The 18151-nt window shown below is 38.9% G+C and overlaps 1 protein-coding gene across 1 annotated transcript in view; it reads right to left on the minus strand.

Moving 5' to 3' along the window:
* LRP2BP (LRP2 binding protein) overlaps window positions 1-18151 on the minus strand; it is a 45107-nt gene that overhangs the window by 10017 nt on the left and 16939 nt on the right. Inside the window, exons 4-5 of the mRNA XM_006834438.1 lie at window positions 2538-2680; window positions 2352-2457 (exon numbers count right to left, since the gene is read on the minus strand). Coding sequence (XP_006834501.1) covers window positions 2352-2457; window positions 2538-2680 — 249 coding nt within the window. The remainder of the gene's footprint in view (window positions 1-2351; window positions 2458-2537; window positions 2681-18151) is intronic.

Here is an 18151-nt window from a genome sequence, read left to right on the forward strand (position 1 = left end):
TTGGCCCAGTATCAGGCAGTGTTTTGTTCTGTTGTGCATAGGGTTGCTATGAGTCAGTACCGACTCGAAGGCACCTAACAATAACAACAACATATGCATGTGAAAGCTGGACAGTGAATGAGGAAGGCCTCAGGAGAACAGATGCTTGAGTTATGATTTTGGAAAAGAATATTAATACACCATGGTGGACTGCTAGAAGAACAAATAAATCTGTATTGGAAGAAGCACTGACAGAATGCTCATTAGAAGCCAGATGACGAGACTTCATCTCTCATAATTCACACCTACTATCAGGAAGAATGAGTCCTTTACCATGCTAGGTAAAGTGGAGGATCAGCATAAAGGAGGTAGACCTCTAACTAGATGAATTGGCACAGTGACAGCAGCAATGGGCTCAAGCTTAACGATTGTGAGGATGGTGCAGGACAGGATAGTGTTTCGTTCTATCGTGCTATGAGTTGAAACTGACTTGACCACCCCTAACAACAACCATTATGCTTCCTCTGTAGGAAATATTTCTAGCCCCTTAAATGTATTTCAGGATAGCGCCAAATCCACATACCTAAAAGTGAGTGCTAAGCAAACCCCTCTGTTCTCTCCCCACAGAGAAGGTGATGCCAGTCCAGAGACCCCACCTGAGAGTTTATGGCAGAGCATAAGCTGTCCCAATGCAAGATTTTCTGGTTTTCCAGAGTACAACTCAAGAAGGTGGAAAATAGGAAGTAAGTGTGTGTAAGGCTTTGAGATAACCCTGTAATGAGGCACAGATAGAGAGCTAGAGTGGATCTCAGAGATGGCAGCTGTCAAGATGAAAGGAGACTGAGAATAAAAGCTGTGCATAGCATCAAACACATTTGTTTAATCCTCAGCTATAGTGAATGTGGGTTTAAAAATCATTTCCAAATGACTGCTCTTTGCTAAGGGGTGATATTTGTTGTCCTATGCCTCTTACAAGTTTTCCATTAGCTCCTTTCTAACAAGTAGAACTCAACCCAACATGTCCTTCTACTATGGGACTATTTGGAAAATGTTCCAATCACTGATAACTAAAGAGATGCATTTCTGTAAAATTTTAAATGAATTTAATTTTTAAAATAATATTTAGTGTGGTGCTGTAGCATAAACACTGGACTGCTAACAAAGAGGTCACCGGTTTAGATTCAGCAGCAGCTCCCTGTAAACCCTATACGGAGTCACTATGAGTCAGAACAGATTGGATGGCACTTCACATTTTATTTAGTAGATTGCTGATCCCTTCCTCGAATCAAAGGTAATGTTGTTAATTTATGCACACTTGAATAATTTGGGTCTTAATTTCTAAGTTTTAATAATACTTTGTTAATGTAGTTTTTTATGGTGGTGGTGGTTGTGTGCTTTAGAGTTAGTTCTGACTTATAGCGGCTCTGTCTCGGAATTGCAATGTTGTAAGTCTTTACAGGAGCAGAAAGCCTTATCATTCTTTCATGGAACAGCTGGTCAATTTAAACTGCTGACTTGTGATTAGCAGTCCAGTGGATAACCCACTACACTAGTTGTGTATGGTGGTGGTGGCTATGTACCGTGGAGTCGCTTCTAACTCATAGCAACCCTGCATAGGATTTCTGAGGCTGTAAATCTTTACGGAAGCAGAAAGCCTCGTCTTTCTCCCATGGAATGGCTGGTAGTTTTGAACTGCTGACCTTGAGGCTAGCAGCCCGACTCATAACCACTATGCTACCAGAGCTCCTTTTTTGCATGGTATACAAATTATCCTCATATCCGTGGCTTCCTTTGGGAATATCATATTTATAGATGAATAAAGGAGTGTGACTTTCTGGATGGTGCAAACAGTTAACACACTCATTTACTAAGATAAAGGGTAGAGGTCTGAATCCACCCAGAGGCACCTCAGGACGACAGTCCTGGCAGTCTGCTTCCAAAAAGTCAGCCATTGAAAACCGTCCTAGGGAGCACAGTTCTCTTCTGACACACATGAGGGCAAGGAGGCAAGTGGTTCAGAAAAAAATGTGAAAGGAACTTAGGAATTCTAGTGTAAATGTTCTTTCCATGTCAAAGAAATCTTTGTTGTTGTTGTTGTTATATGCCGTGGAATCAATACCGACTCATAGCCACCCTGTACAGGGTTTCTGAGGCTGTAAGTCTTTACGGGAGTAGAAAGCCTCATCTGTCTCCTGTGGAATGGCTGGTAGTTTCGAACTGCTGACCTTGCGGTTCGCAGCCCAATTTGTAACCACTATGCTACAGAGCTCCAAATATAGAAAAGATACTTAATTATTTCTCACCAGTATCCTTCCAGAAAAGAAATTGTGAAACATGTGAAATTTAAGAAAGAAAAAAGAGATAAATATTACCTTTTCTAACTCTTTAGGCTCTTTTGTTGAGTAATATAATCCTAGCATGCTTTGAGCCTTCACGCTAGCTTTTGGATTTCCATTGTCTGCAGCAAAAAGCCACAGTCTAAAAAAGAAAGACATAAACAAGTTATTCTAGGTGTGGGTATTTCATTAAAATAAAGTCTTGTTTTCAGGAAAGATTACCTTTCAGCTTCCTCATCTGATCGTTTAACGCCTTTTCCTTCATAATAAGCTCTTCCAAGGTTGTAAGCTGCTGCAAATTGTAAATGTCTTGCCTTGGGACATGGCGATTCAACGATTTTCTTCATATAATCCACTCCTTTTTCCTTCCACAAAGGAAAAGAACAAAGAGCCCCAGTTTTTAGTTTTACCCAAAGAAAAATCTTCCCAATAATGTAGTGTTCACCCTCTGAAATGGTGTATAAAATCATGAAACTATGTCCAAGTGGTCTGGTTGCCCTGTACTCTTCCGGGCTAGAGGAGGAAGTAAGGAAAGAAGTAAAAATCTCCTGATCAGGCACTTGTGAGTTCAGGAATGAAGACATTAGTTTTAGCCCCCGCTTCATTTTTTAATTTCCAGATGTCTCAATATGGTTTTCCTTGTTTCTCTCCTCCTGCAAGCCCAGTAACCTTTATCTTGAGCCGGTGCTTATTAGGATAGAAATTTTAGAACTTATCAAAGTCAAGGATAGCAAGTAACTTCTTTCACATTTATAATTTTTATAATAAAGTTGTGAGCCCCCAAACAAATGCTTCTCTTCTCTTTAAGTACATTTCCTTACTTAAGTGTGCTCAGTGATCATTTCCATCCAATATGCTAATCTTTATATGTCACAAAGAAAGTAGCAAGAAATTCTACACAATAACAACAAAACAATTTTTTTAAAAAAATCCATCAGATCCAAACTTTCAAATGTTACACAAAAGGAAAAACTAAATTTTATATATCTTGTTGTTAAGTGCTGTCCAGTCGGTTCCCACTCATAGTGACCCTGTGTAGGGTTTCTGAGGAGCAGCTGGAGAACTTGAACTGCTGACCTTGCTGTTCAAACCAACCTTACAGTCCAGTGCATTAATCCACAGCGCCACACCAGGACTTCTTCTGTATATATATAGTCAAATATATTTTTGTACACCTACATTCTAGCTTTTACTTTCTCATTGCTCTCTCAAAGTGCTATTGCTATGTAACCCCCATGGAAATAAAAAAGAAAATAACAATATTTTACTTTTAGTGATTCCCCGATTACACCTCTCCTCAGTTATCAACATGGCTAGGTTCCAAAGACTAGGTTATTGTGCAAAGATCGGCATTGTGTGAAAATGGAGAATGCTTGTATCAGTACCTAACTACCAAATTACTCCTTGACTTAACTTCCAAACCACTGAGAATCATGGTGAGCCAAGTCAAACATAACCTTAATCGTCACAGCCAGTGTTACTCTTGCCTGGCACCTCAGCATTCCTTACTGCCAGACTTACATCACTAAGGCAAAAATAGTCAGGTAGTAAAATTTTAGATATTATAAAAGTAAAATGTTGGATAAGGAGATAGTCATTAAGTGAGGAGGATGTGTATAGGGATTTCTTTTTGTGAATTTACGAGTTACGTATCTTAGCCTTTTACAACTTAATAGTAAAAGAGAACTTAATGCTAATGATATTAAAGGGGGCATAAATTGCCCCACAGATAATTATTAAATCTGAACAAAATGTAAAGAATAAGCTTTTAAAGGCACTGGAAAGTTACTAAAGCAAACACAAGCTGGTGGAAAGATTATTCTTGAAAACCACAACTGGAAGGAATCTAAGAAATTCAATGAGCTTTAGGCAGGAGAAATGTAAATAAACCCACTTAGAGGCTCATCTTAGTCAGTCTGCTGAAAGCCAAAGATAAAATCGTGAAAGCAGTCAAAGAAAAATGACACAGTCTAAATAAGGAACAATACAATTATCTGACTTTTCCCAAGAAAAAATGGAGGGCAGAACATTTTAGAATGACATATTTAAAGGTGAAAGAAATAACTGTCAACCTGAGATTCAAAGTTGGAGATAATTTATCACCTGCTGATCTGCACTACAAGAAATGCCCTTTAAAGGAAATACTTCAGATTGAAAGGCAGTGGGAAATGATACCAGATTGATAGGAGAGAATGGAGGACACCAGGAATGATACATTTGCTGTTATTGTTGTTGTAAGGTGCCATCAAGATCATACTGACTCATAGCTACTGTTTGCACAACAGAATGAAACACTGTGTCATCCTACACCACCATCACAATCATTGGCATGCTTCAGTCCATTGCTGCTGCCACTGTGCCAATCTGTAAGGAAGACCATAGAAGATTTGATATATTTGAGTTATGGTGTTGGAGAAGAGTATTAAAAGTACCATGGACTGCCAAAAGAACAAACAAATCTGTGTTGGAGGAAATACAACCATAATGCTCCTTAGAAGCCAAGATGGCCTGACTTTGTTTCTCGTTATTGTTGTTATTGTTAAGTGTCATCAAGTCGGTTCCAACTCAGCAACCCTGTGCAGGGCTGCCGAGGAGCAAGTGGTGACTGCAGTTCAAACCAATGCGGTCCAAACCAACCTTGTGGTCCAGTGTTTTACCACACAACACCACACCAGGACTCCATACTTCGGATATATTATGAGAAACCAATCCCTGGAGAAGGACATCATGCTTTATAAAGTAGAAGGTCAGTGAAAAAGAGACCCCCAATGAGATGGATTGGCACACTGGCAGTAGCGATGAGCTCAAGCATAGCATAATAATTGTGAGGCTGGCGTAGGACTGGGTGGTGTTTCATTATGTTGGACATAATGTAGCGATGAATCAGAAAACTGACTCAATGACTCCTCAGAGCCCAAAGGTGGAGACAGGGGCTCTCTGCAATGCAGTGACTCCTGGACTCTGGGCAAACAGGTCCTCAGGGACTGACCCAGGTCAGGTCAGACTAGTGTCTTCACAGACTAGGGCCATTAGTGCTGTTGCCTTGGTGTCACCTGCAAACAAACCCAGAGCGGGCAGGGCAGGTCAGGCCTTGGCCTTGGATGTGTCAGCAGGCCAGATGGAAGGGTCATGGTGTTGCCCGTTCAGAGCTCTGACAAGCTACATCTCAGTTCCTTTTGAACCTTTTTCCTGACATTGTTCCAATACTGGCCCTTGAGAATCCAAGAAAAGTGAAAGCATTAATTTTCCAGCTGATGGTTGACTTTGTGTGTGTGTGTGTGTGTGTGTGTGTGTGTGTGTGTGTGGTTCTTTTTATTTTGGGGAGGTGGGATGTACACCAAAACACTCAGGAATATATAATCATTTAAACAAATGATTGATTATTGAACTTTTTCTTGGTTAGTGATTGAAGATGTTTCTATTCCATACTCTGTCGCTTACTGTCAGGCTCATAGTGATGAATCCGTGTCTCATCACCAGTAACGATTTATTTTTAATGTTTTATTGTGAATTATGTGATCGTTTACATGGGAGAACATTAGTTTTACATTCATTCTATCATACATCGTTTCATTGCCATGGTTACAATCCCCTCCCAGTAATGATTTTTTTAAAGAAACTTTTACCATCCTTTGAGTATCAGTCCAAATTTTGTTTCCTGATATACAAACACTTCTGTTTATGCTCTTCCGTGAGTTGTTTCAGTAACCATCTTGCATAAACATTTTGAAATCCAAGTCTGTCATGGATTATTTTATAGGCAGAGCCTTGTCTAATTTGCAGAAGATTTGCCACATAATCCACTGTCACTCAGCTAATCAACATAATCATTTCACATGCACATTCGATGTTGTCATCAGCCGTGGACGTGGATGGGCATTTTAATATAACTGGAGTGCGGATCAAAAATTTTCTGCACTCCAGTTTTATTAAAACTTCGGTTTGCTGTGCTGTTTTATCAGTGTTTTCTGTTTAAGGTCACTGCTGTGCAGATGTGATGTGGGCATTTGCAAACAAACTTTGGACTGATACTTGAGGGTAAAAATTTCTTTAAAAAAAATCATTACTCGTGACTAGACATGGATTCATCACTATGAGCCTGCAAGTAAAACAGCACAATCTGCAATAGAAACATTCTCAATCACGACCAAGGAAAAGTTCAAAAGTCAATCATCAGTTGGAAAATCAATGTTTACAGTTATCTCGGATTCTCAAGTGCCAGTATTGGAACACTATCAGGAAAAATGTTCAATGATCAACAGTGCTCATTACAATGAGATACTCACTGAATTGCTGAAGCCTAAACTTTGAATTAAATGCAGAAGACTGCTAGCCAAGGCCATTGTGATCTTGCATAATGATACACATTCACATACCTCTGCCCATACTGATGACACTGCAAAAAACTTCCTTTTGAGGTGTTAAAACATCCTCCCTATAGTCCAGATCTTGCTCGGTCGGAGTTCCACCTATTTGGTCTCCTGAAAGCAGCCCTTCCAGGATGAAGATTCACCTCTGATGAAGAAGTGAAGACAGCAATCCATTCATGGCTCACAGCTCAGCCTAAAACATTTTTTAAATAAGGAAATATGAAAGTTTGTTGACTGACCTGGAGATGAGAGAGAGAAGAGGAATGGCTGGTTGGTCCAAAGTGTGGTGAGACCTGTGGACACCTGAGCCCATGGACAAAGACATAGCCACATAGGCTAGAACTGTGAGTGAGGCATCCAGCTGATATGAAGTCAGGGAAGATGCACAAGAATACCCAAACTTTCAGATAGTACCCATATGGACTAGCCACGATGACTTGATAATCAGAATTCGACTAGAGGAAGATTACAACAACAACAATAACAAAAGCAATTTTTCAATAAAGGAAACGAGGGTAAATTGTTACAATTTGATGAACTTGACCTATATTCATGGTGGTAGTAACTCTAATACTAACAGAGAGGGAAGGAGTCTTCACATCAAGTTTCAATGCTATTCCCTTTGTATACAGGGTAGATAGGGACAGGCAACTTAGATATTGGCTACCTAAAATGAGGTTATGATAAAGGCACTAAGTTACTGGCGTACAAGGTTTCAAGAGGGAGTTTAAGAGTATGTGGAGGAAGAAAGAGTCCCCACTGAATAGTTTTCATCTTGTCTAGATGGGTCTGGTTAAAAGAGATGGGGATAAAATTCTTATGATTCAATAGTGCGTAATTGTTATCATGACTAATTGCGACTGTCACAATTGTAAAGGTAGAAGTTTAGCAACAAAAACAGGGGAGTAGTTAATCTTACAATCCAGAAACAAAGGACCCTAGGGCCATCAAGGGAAAAGAGCAGAATGCAAGACCTTATCCAGAGATCTAGTGACACCAGAGATGGGAACATGGAGAGAGGGAGCTACTGAGGACTCTAAATTCATGGAAAGAGAGGGACTGAGAGCTGGCGGCCAGGAGGCAGACTTGGCAGAATGTGTCCTTTGGTGGTGTAAATTATAATATATACCTGAGTGTTTAAAAAGTTTTTTAAAAAAGAGCTAAAGTGAATAGCGAGAAATATTGTTATCTGATAGTACATGGAGGGGATTATAATCATTGTAATGAAAGAAGGTGTATGATTTGTTTACTGTTTAAAAAAAAAAAAAAGGAACAAATGGATCTGTGTTGGAAGAAGTACGAAGTACAGCCAGAGTGCTCCTTGGAGGCCAGGATGGCCAAACTTCACCTCTCATATTTTGGACATATTGTCAGAAGGGACCAGTCACTGGAAAAGGATATCATATTTGGTAAGGTGGAGGGTCAGAGAAAAAGAGAAAGACCCCCTGTGAGATAGATTGGCAAAGTGGCAGCATCAGTGGTCTCAAGTGTAGCAACAATTGTGGGATTAGCCTAGGACCAGGCAATGTTTTGTTCTGTCGTGCATAGGGTTGCTATGAGTCGGTACCAACTCAATGGCACCTAACAACAACAAAATCTGAGCTCTCAATTTTGTTCTATTGCATTTGGCTGTTTCTGAACAAACACCACCTTGTTTTAAGTACTACAGATTTATATTTGGCTATTTATCCTGGTGTGGCAATGTAGCATGAGCACTGGACTGCAAAGTTGGTTTGAATGGCAAGATTGGAAATTCAAATCCGCTAGCTACTCCTTGGAAACATAGACAGGGTTGCTATGAGTTGGAACCAACTCAGCACCATTAAACAATAACAACAATATGAAAAACAGAAGTGCATCAGACTTGCAGGAAGACTCATTAACAACCTAGGATATGTAGATGACACAACCTTAGCTGAAAGCAAAGAGGATTTAAAATACTTTCTGATGAAGATCAAATACCACAGCCTTCTGCATGGATTACTCCTCAATGTAAAGAAAACAAAAATCCTCACAACTGGACCAGTAAACATCATCATGACAAATGGAGGAAAACTTGAAGTTGTCAAAGACTTTATTTTGCTGGCATCCACAATCAACACTCATGGAAGTAGCAGTCAAGAAATGAAATGACATATTGCATTAGGCAAATCTGCTACAGAAGACCTCTTTAAGTATTCAAGAGCAAAGATACTAGTTTGAAGACTAAGGTGTGCCTGACCCAAACCATGGTATTTTTAATCACATCATATGCATGTGAAAGTTTGACAATGAGTAAGGAAAATCATAGAAGAATCGATGCATGTGTTAGAGAAGAATGTTAAAAGTATCATGGACTGCCAGAAGAAATGCAGCCAGAATATTCCTTAGAAACCAGGGCAGCAAGACTTTGTCTCCCATACTTCAGACATGTTATCAAGAGGGACCAGTCCTTGGAGAAGGACATCATTCTTGGTAAAGTGGATGGTCAACATAAAAGAGGAAGATCCCCAGAGATGGACCGGCACAGTGGCAGCAGCAATGGGCTCATGGGTAACAACAATTATGAGGAGGTCACAGGACTGGACAATGTTTTGTTCTGTTGTGCATAGGGTCACTATGAGTCAGAACTGACTTGATGGCACCTAACAACAACATTTAGTAAATCCCTGACCCGAACTTTTTGTTCTTTCTTCAATATTGACTATAGCATATTCACTTGACGAAAGCATATTTATGGTATCTCAAGATCAGTGGTTCAAACTCACCAACTACTCCTCAGAAACCTATACATGGTCGCTATGAGTCAGAACCAACTCGATGGCACTAAACAACAACATAGCATATTTGCTTTCTCATATGATTTTTGGAATCAAGTTTGTCAATTACCATGAAATACGTTGCAGGAAATTTAATTCTGATTATATTTAGTATATAGTTGAATTTAAGGCATGGTTAAAGGTAACATGTCAAAATAGTTGTCATGGGAAAATAATGGCCCTGACAAATGAGGGGCAATGCCTGTGAACCATGGATTACATAAATTTAATATCTCCTGCAATCTGGGCCTAAATTCATTCAAATTATTACTGCTTTATGCTAAAGAGAATGTTTAAAAGTCTACCTGTAAGATGGGGGAAACTCTGAAACAGGTCAACTTGATCTCACCCCAATATCATCTCAGCCCAAAATTGATTGCTTTCTTTTACAATGCTTTTGTCAAATCTCATTGTAACTTCTCAAAATGTTGGTACCCTTGCGTGATTATCACTATAGGACATAATCTTATGAGCTTTTTATGTTCCCTGAAGAAAAAAGACCATTTGAGTCTACCATGTAAAGCTGGTGTGGCACTGTAAGGTAAACACTAGACTGCTAACAACTGCAGGGTTGGCAATTCAAACCCACAAGCTGCTCCTTGGAAACCCTATGCAGGGCCACTGTGAGTTGAAACTGACTCAATGACACTTAACCATGTAAAGCATACATGGTTAACCAGGCTCTGGACCAAATCAGTATCAAGAACAACTTGGTAAATTAATGAAAGAAGGTGAAAATAAAAGAATTTGATTTCTGATCATTTCCCCTAAAAAACAAAACCCAAACCTGTTGCCAAGGATTCTATTCCAATTCACAGTAACCCTACATTGGCTTGTTCCATAGGGTTTCCAAGGCTGTAAGTCTTTCTGGGAGTTGATTGTCATATCTTTTCTTCCACAGAGCAGCTGGAGGATCCGAACTGCCAATCTTTCCATTAGCACTTGGGTATTTAACCATTGCATCACCAGGACTTCTTCTGCTTGCTTGTTGTTGTTGTTAAGTACCGTGGAGTCGGTTCCAACTCATAGTGACCCTGCACAGGGTTTCTGAGGCTGTAAATCTTTACCGGAGAAGAAAGCCTCATCTTTCTCCTGCAGAACAGCTGGTAGTTTAAAACTGCTGATCTTGAGGTTCGCAAGCCGGTTCATAGCCACAATGCTACCAAAGCTCCTTGTTTACCTCAGGTTAATTGCATGATTAGGTAACTCAGTTTAATTCTAGGTAAGAAGGGACCTAAAGATATTATTGTTTTCTTGCTCTTCTGACCTCAATATATAATCACATTCAAGGCATTCTGCTTTTGAGTTGCTATATGGCAATCCACTGGATCACTGTCTCTTGTTCTTCCCACATGTTCTATCACCTTTATCTCTGTATCTATCACCTTTATCTCTCTCTCCCTTCGTGACACTCACTGATTGGGCAAATGACCCAGTTTACTGCTTAGTTTGAGTCTGCACTCAATGGCTGGAGAAAGTACAAACCACCATAATAGGACCTTCTTTAAATTTATGAGAAAAATGGGTACATTTATTTTTGGCCTGTAGACTAGGCTGTCTTAACATTTTAGTGCCTTAATTAGGAAGTAAGCTACCAGTGGTCAGGGATTCAACAATCTGATTTAATTACCATAACTCAGGTTCCTAAGGATTGATCAACCCAATGGAATTGACAAAATCAAGTTTCTGGGCAGCAAGGCTCAAATGCTAATTCTGAACCCAAGTGAATATACCAAAATAAATGTTACTTTATATGCCTTCTTAACAGCCAACTAGCTGGTTTTTCATGCAAATATCCTTTCTTTGGATCTTCACCATGGAGTTTTAGAAATATTTATAAGACGGACAGACATGATCAGGGTTACATTTACAAAAGATGCCCTTGGTGGCAGCTGAATGATGACTGTGAGACCAGGGCAAAAGTCAGGGAGCTGCTTTGCTGGAATCCATGTGATTCTCAACTGAAACAGAAAGAGTGAGGACAAAGGAGTAGAGATGGAGTTAAAAGAAATTCAAGAGACAATATCAGCATGACTGTGTAAACATTTGTGGAAGATACTGTTTTCCTGTTCCTGAAAGTGCTATAAATATTGAATTTTATGAAATGCCTTTTTATACTTACTGAATTCATATGGTTACTTTTATAGATGCTATTAAACTAGTATATATATATATATATATATCTTTATACTGAATTATTCAATTTCCTGGCTAAATAGTACTTGGTTATGATGTCATGTTATTTTAATGTATTACTGATTTTGTTTGTAACAAGGTTAAGAACTTTATTATGTTTTCCAGCTCATAGAATAATTTTTCTTATAGAGACAGGATCTTTCTCTAGGAAAGTTATCTTTAAAAGCCCCTTGAGGAGCAGCTGAGGACTCTAGACTCATGGAAAGTGAGATATTGTGTGCTGGCGGCCAGGAGGCAGGCTTGCAGAATGTGCCCTTTGGTTGTTTCACTTATTATGTATTCCTGAGTGTTTTTGTGTACAGCTCTTCACCCACCTCAAAAAAAAAGAAGAATACAAAAAAAAAAGAAAAACAGAGGGAATGGAAACAAATAATAATGAATGACGATGCACAGAGAAGATTGTAATCATTGCAATGAAATGATGGTGTAAAGCCAATGTTCTCCCATGTACACTATCACTCAGTTCATAATAATAATAATAATAATAATAATAATAATAAAAGCCCCTTGAGAGGGGCTGTGTGCTGGTGGCTGAGGAACTGGCGGGCAGGGTATACCCTTTGGTTGTTTGAATGGTTATACATTCCTGAGTGCTTCGGTCTACATCCAAAAAAAAAAAACAAACCAGAGGGATTGGAAGCAAATGCTGTTGAATGATGATGCATGGAGGGGATTGAAATCATTGCAATGAAACAAAATATTGTAGGATGAATGTAAAGCTGAGTGATAGTTTACATTTTCCCATGTAAACTGGAGCTCAATTAACAATAAAAAGTTATATATATATATAAAGCCCCTTGAAGTGAGACCCTGAGAGTAATTGTTGAGAATCTGCTGTGAGTTTGGCACTGTTTTAAGCCTGGGATTCAGCAGTGAACAAGGCAGACAAACCCCCTGATTTTGTGGAGCTTACATTTCAAGTAGGAAGACTGAAATTAAACAGATAATAAATAGTTAAGCCAGCATTAAAGGCTGTGAGGAAAATCAGGGTGCTGTTTTAATAAGGAGCCCTGAGGATGCAATAATTCAGTGCTCAGCTGCTAACAGAAAGGCGGATGGTTTGAACCCACCAGGAGCTCTGCAGTAGAAAAAACTGGTGGTCTGCTTCTGTAAAACTTGTTGTTGTTGTTATTGTTGTTGTAATGTGCCATGGAGTCAGTTCTGACTCGTAGTGACCCTTGCACAGCGTTTCCGAAGTTGTAAATCTTTACAGGAGCAGAAAACCTCATCTTTTTCTTGCCAAACAGCTGGTAGTTTCGAACGGCTGACTTTGTGGTTCGCAGCCCGATTCATAACCACTACGCTACCAGAGCTCCTTCTGTAAAGATTACAGTTTAGAAAACCCCATGGAGTAGTTTTACTCTGTCACATAGGGTCACTTGAGTTGGAATGGACTCAAGAGTATACAGCTTTGGATGATATGGCCAGAGAAAACCTTCAGATGAAGTGACATTTGAGGAGACACCTGAGTGAATGGGAAGCAAATGAAGAGATGATAAAATTGCATGAGAAAATGAAGAATCACATGAAGTGGTGATTGTGTGTTGTCAAGTTGGTTTCAATTCATATCGACCCTGTATTGGGTTTCTGAGACTGTAAATCTTTATGGGAGCAGAAAACCTCATCTTTCTCCCTGTGCCACCATAGCATCTTATCATATGAGGTGGTACTAAAAAAAAAAAGTAAGAGATAAACAAAAACACAAACCCCTTGCCATGTGTTAATCCAAACTCTTAGAAACTCAATGAATGTTAGAGTAGAACTACTTCATAATGGTTTTTTTGGCTGTAATCTTTATGGAAGTAGATTGTCATCCCTTTCTTCTGCAGTGCCACTGAGTGGCTTTGAACCACTAACCTTTAGGGTCGTAGATGAACAAAACTGTTTGTACCACCTAATGACATGAGGTAATGCAGCCAATGACAAGCCCTTCATGGTGGACAATAGAAATGACTGATAAACAGGCTCTGTTTGCTCTGTGGAGCCTTCTGTGACAGCCCTTCCTGAGACCCCTACATTTTAGCAGAAGCAACATCCTTGTTTTGTGAAATCATCAAGGAGAATAGACTGTGACCTATGCTAAGGCAGAGATAAAAGGACAGACCCAAATGTGGAGAGTGGAGAATAAAATAGCAGAGGTTGTGATTGTTCTCAATCACCCAAAGAATGTAAGCTATTCAAAGAATTTGGATTGATCTTGAAGCTCTTTTATTTCTACAATCTATGAAATTTGGGAGAAATTTAATATATTTCAATGAAATCTTAAGAAATGAATAGGATTTTCACACATAGCTTTACTTTCTTGGGGTGATGAAAGGATAGCAATATATACTGAGATTTTCATTGTGTTCTAACATATAGCCCAACTACGTGAGGGGGATTTCAGAAAGTTCATGGGAAAATGGAATTGAGGGACTTCTGGCAAGATGGCAGACTAGGTAGATGCACTACATGGACCCTCTACAACAAAGATATGAGAGGCCAAATGAATCAGAGACAGATGAACATTAGACAGATGAATAAAAGATTAGAGAAGTCCTCACTGGGAGGAGAAATTGAGCAGGGTCAGTGAGAGAGGAAGATTGCCTAGTGAACAGTCAGCCAGAAGCGGCATGATGATCTTGAGAGAAGCTTTGGCAATAGAAGGTGGACTGGCAGAGCAGATTCACACAGGAGAGATTTTCTCTTTCCCACCTGATAGGAGACAGCAACGTGCCCATACAGCTCAGTCCCAGCCATACTCTCTGCAGCTCCATCCACTGGGCAAGAGCCAACTCTTATATCACCTAATCAATGATAGACAGTAGCCAACACCAGCCAAACCCACCCTGAGGTGCACAAATGGCAAATGAGAATGAAGTACACACTTCCATTCTCTAACTACACTTAGAGGAGACAGTTAGTGAAAGTCTAAGAACAATCAATATACAATCATCAATTAAATACAAATATGACAACCCCACAATTGTCCCAGATACAACAGACAATTTTAGCTCACACAAAGAAGCAAGAGAGAATAGCACAAACAAGCGAACAAGACACAGAGCCAGAAAACTTTTCTGAGGAAGAAACGGTAATGGAACTAGCTGAAAAGAATTCAAAAGAATGATATTTAGGTATCTTATAATAATTGACGGAAAGATCAAGGAAAGCAAGAGGAACACACAAAAAAACTTTAGAATAATACAGGAAAACACTACAGAATAAACATGCAAAATAAATACAAATTTTGAAACATACAAAACCTGCAACTAGAAATCCAGATTAATTTTAAGATTTCAGAAATGAACAATACTTTGAAAGAGCAAGGAGCAGATTCAAAATAATGGAATCCCAGATTAGTGAGCTTAAAGATAAATCTCTCAATACTAGTAAACTAGAATAACAATCAGAAAAAATAATGAAAAAATTCCAAGAAAGCCTAAGAGTATGTGGGACATCATGAAGAGGAAAATCTTATGCGTGATAGGAATTCCAGAATAGGAAGAGACAACCAAAAGCACAGAGAAAATTGTCAAAGAGTTGTTGGAAGAAAACTTACCTAACATCATGAAGATGAGGAAATAATCATATGAGAAGCTGAATGAGCCCCAAACAGGATAGATCCCCAAAGAAAAACTAAGACAAATCATAATCAAACTTTCCAAAACTTAAGACAAGGAAAGAATCCTGACAGGAGCTCAGAAAAAACACACAAAAAGTTACCTACAAGAGAGAAGCAATAAGGCTAAGCTCTGCTTTCTCAGCACAATCCATTCAGGCAAGAAGGCAATGGGATGACCCACAAAACTCTGAAAGAAAAAAAATTGCCATGGAAGAATCATATACCCAGCAAAACTTTACCTCAAATATGATGGCAACATTAAGACATTTCCTGAAAGAAATTAAATGAATTTGTAATACCAGAGGACCAACTTTACAGAAAATGCTAAAGGGTGTTCTTTGGACTGAGAACCAACAACAGCAGACAACAACCTGAGATTAACATACATGACAACACCACCCAGAACTCATCCAGAGATAGAAGTATTTAAAGAAAAACAAGCCTACAAGACTGAAAATAGGGAACCAAATGTATCGCTGTAGAATGAAGGCAACAAGATGTGATAGTATAGACACAGAACTTCCAAATGGTAAAGAAGTCAAGTAGATTCCAATACAAAACAGACTGTTTTAAATAGGGGAAATTAACAAATTATAAGGTAGCTATAAATATCCTGAAATTAACACACTTGCACATCAAAATAAAACAAAAGGAAAATCAGAAAGATTGAGTAAACATTAACACAACAGAAATGAAAATGAAAATTCACAAACAAAATGAGCTCAGAAAATTAGGTGAAATAAAGAAACCAGAAGTATCACACACACACACACACATAATGACAGCAATCAGTTCATGCCTATTGGTATTTATACTGAATGTAAATGGAGTAAATGCACTAGTCAAGAGACACGGAGTAGCAGAATGGATCAGAAAATGGGATTCTTCAATATGTGATCTACAAGAGACACATCAAAAAGATGGAGGCAGCCTAAATGTCCATCAACAGAAGAATTGTTGAACAAATTTTGGTATCTTACACAATGAAGTACTATTCAAGGTTGAAGAATAATGATGAATCTGTGCAACACCTCAACATGGAAGAACCTGGAGGACATTATGCTGATGGAAATTAGTCACAAAAGGACAGATACTGTTGAGACTGATGTTGTCAAAAGTTAAGAAAATGTTTTCTTAATAAAAGAAACACTCTATGATGGTGATTGTTAACTACCATGGAGTCGGTTTTGACTCATAGTGACCCTGCACAGGGTTTCCAAGGCTGTAAATCTTTATGAGAGCAGGAAGGCCTCATCTTTCTCCCACAGAACAGCTGGTAGTTTCAAACTGCTGACCTTGAGGTTCACAGTCTGATTCGTAACCACTATGCTATCAGAACTCCTTGCCCATGAGGGTTACAGGTCAGCAATTCAATCCCATCAGTGACTCCTTAGGAACCCTTTACAGGGTCACTATGGGTAAGAAATGACTCCATGGCATTTAACAACAGCAACATGGTTGCATTAGGGAGTCTTGGTGGCATTGGTTCAAATCCACCAGCCACCCTGTGGGAGAAAGTTTTGCCAGTCTTCTTCTGTAAAGATTTACAACCTAGGAAACTCTATGGGGCAGGTCTAGTCTGTTCCATACGTTTTCTGGGTGTCAGAATTGTTTCAACACCAGTGGTTTGCTTTTATTTTTTTGGTATGATGTCATTGGTTATGAGTTCTTTTTGAATGCCTTTGATATAAAAAATTTTAAGGAGCCCTGGTAGCATAGTCAATTATGAGCTGGGCTGCTTACCTCAAGGTCAGCAGTTCAAATCCACCAGTTGTTGTGCAGGAGGAAGAGGAGGCTTTCTGTGCCTGTAAGATTTACAGCTTCAGAAACCCTATAGAGGGTCGCTATGAGTCGGAACTTACTCGATGGTACATAACCACCAGCAATATATAAAAAATTTTAGGCGTATAGGAAAGTAGAATGATTTATAGGTACATTTGCCTATATACCCTCATTGATAAACCAGAAAAGCTGAGTGATCAAAGAAACCAAGGGATTCAAGATGAGAGAGGCAAAGACGAAAAATAAAACTGTTGAAAAGTGAGGTAGATGAATATAGATAATTGACCTTTTCATTTAATAACATGAAAAGCTGAGGAGACCCAGACTAGAGCAGTCTTGGGCAGACACCAGAATAGAGGAAGTTTGTAAGTAAATCAAGGGATGGATGGGGAGCCGTTTGTGTAAACAACTTTTGAAAGCTTGGCTGCAAAGGGAAAAAAAATAGAGGGGAGATGTGAGGTTAAAGGAAAGTTTCTTTTAAGATTTTTGTGTATGTACTTGGGAATAACTTGACAGAAAGGAAAATTCCTGAAAATGGAGTCAAAAAGAGGTGGAAGTTAAACTGGAAGTTAATATGCTATTAAAGAGAGCGAGTGTCAAAGGACTTATGGAGGAATTACAAGTGAGTTAAAAAAAAAATTATAAAGCTATAGATTTTATGGAAAGAAAACAACTGCATACCTATTTGAAAAATCTTTTATTTAAAAAGTTTATAGGTTACTTAAGAGGGGAATTAAATACCATGAAAAAGAAGCTTAAGAGAATATCATAAGATCATTTTTGTATGAGAGGGATCCATCCAAAAATTATTTTTAATGAATTTATAATATATAAGGAGGTTATTTCCTTCAATGTGGAGTACTGGTGTGATACTGTAGGATAAACACTGGACTGGTAACCACAAGGTTGGTGGTTCAAACCCACCAGCCACTCCTCAGAAACCCTATACGGGGTTGTTTTGAGCTAAACTGACTCGACAGCACCTAACATCACTGACATTTCCTTCAATATAGCCTTCTATTCCTGTGCTGTTTTTTTGTTTTCAATTTCTTAGAGGGAATTTATAATAGTTTCTTCTAAGCAATG

This window comes from Chrysochloris asiatica, unplaced genomic scaffold (genome assembly GCF_000296735.1).
Source record: "Chrysochloris asiatica unplaced genomic scaffold, ChrAsi1.0 scaffold00011, whole genome shotgun sequence".
In the NCBI taxonomy this organism is placed as follows: Eukaryota; Metazoa; Chordata; class Mammalia; order Afrosoricida; family Chrysochloridae; genus Chrysochloris; species Chrysochloris asiatica.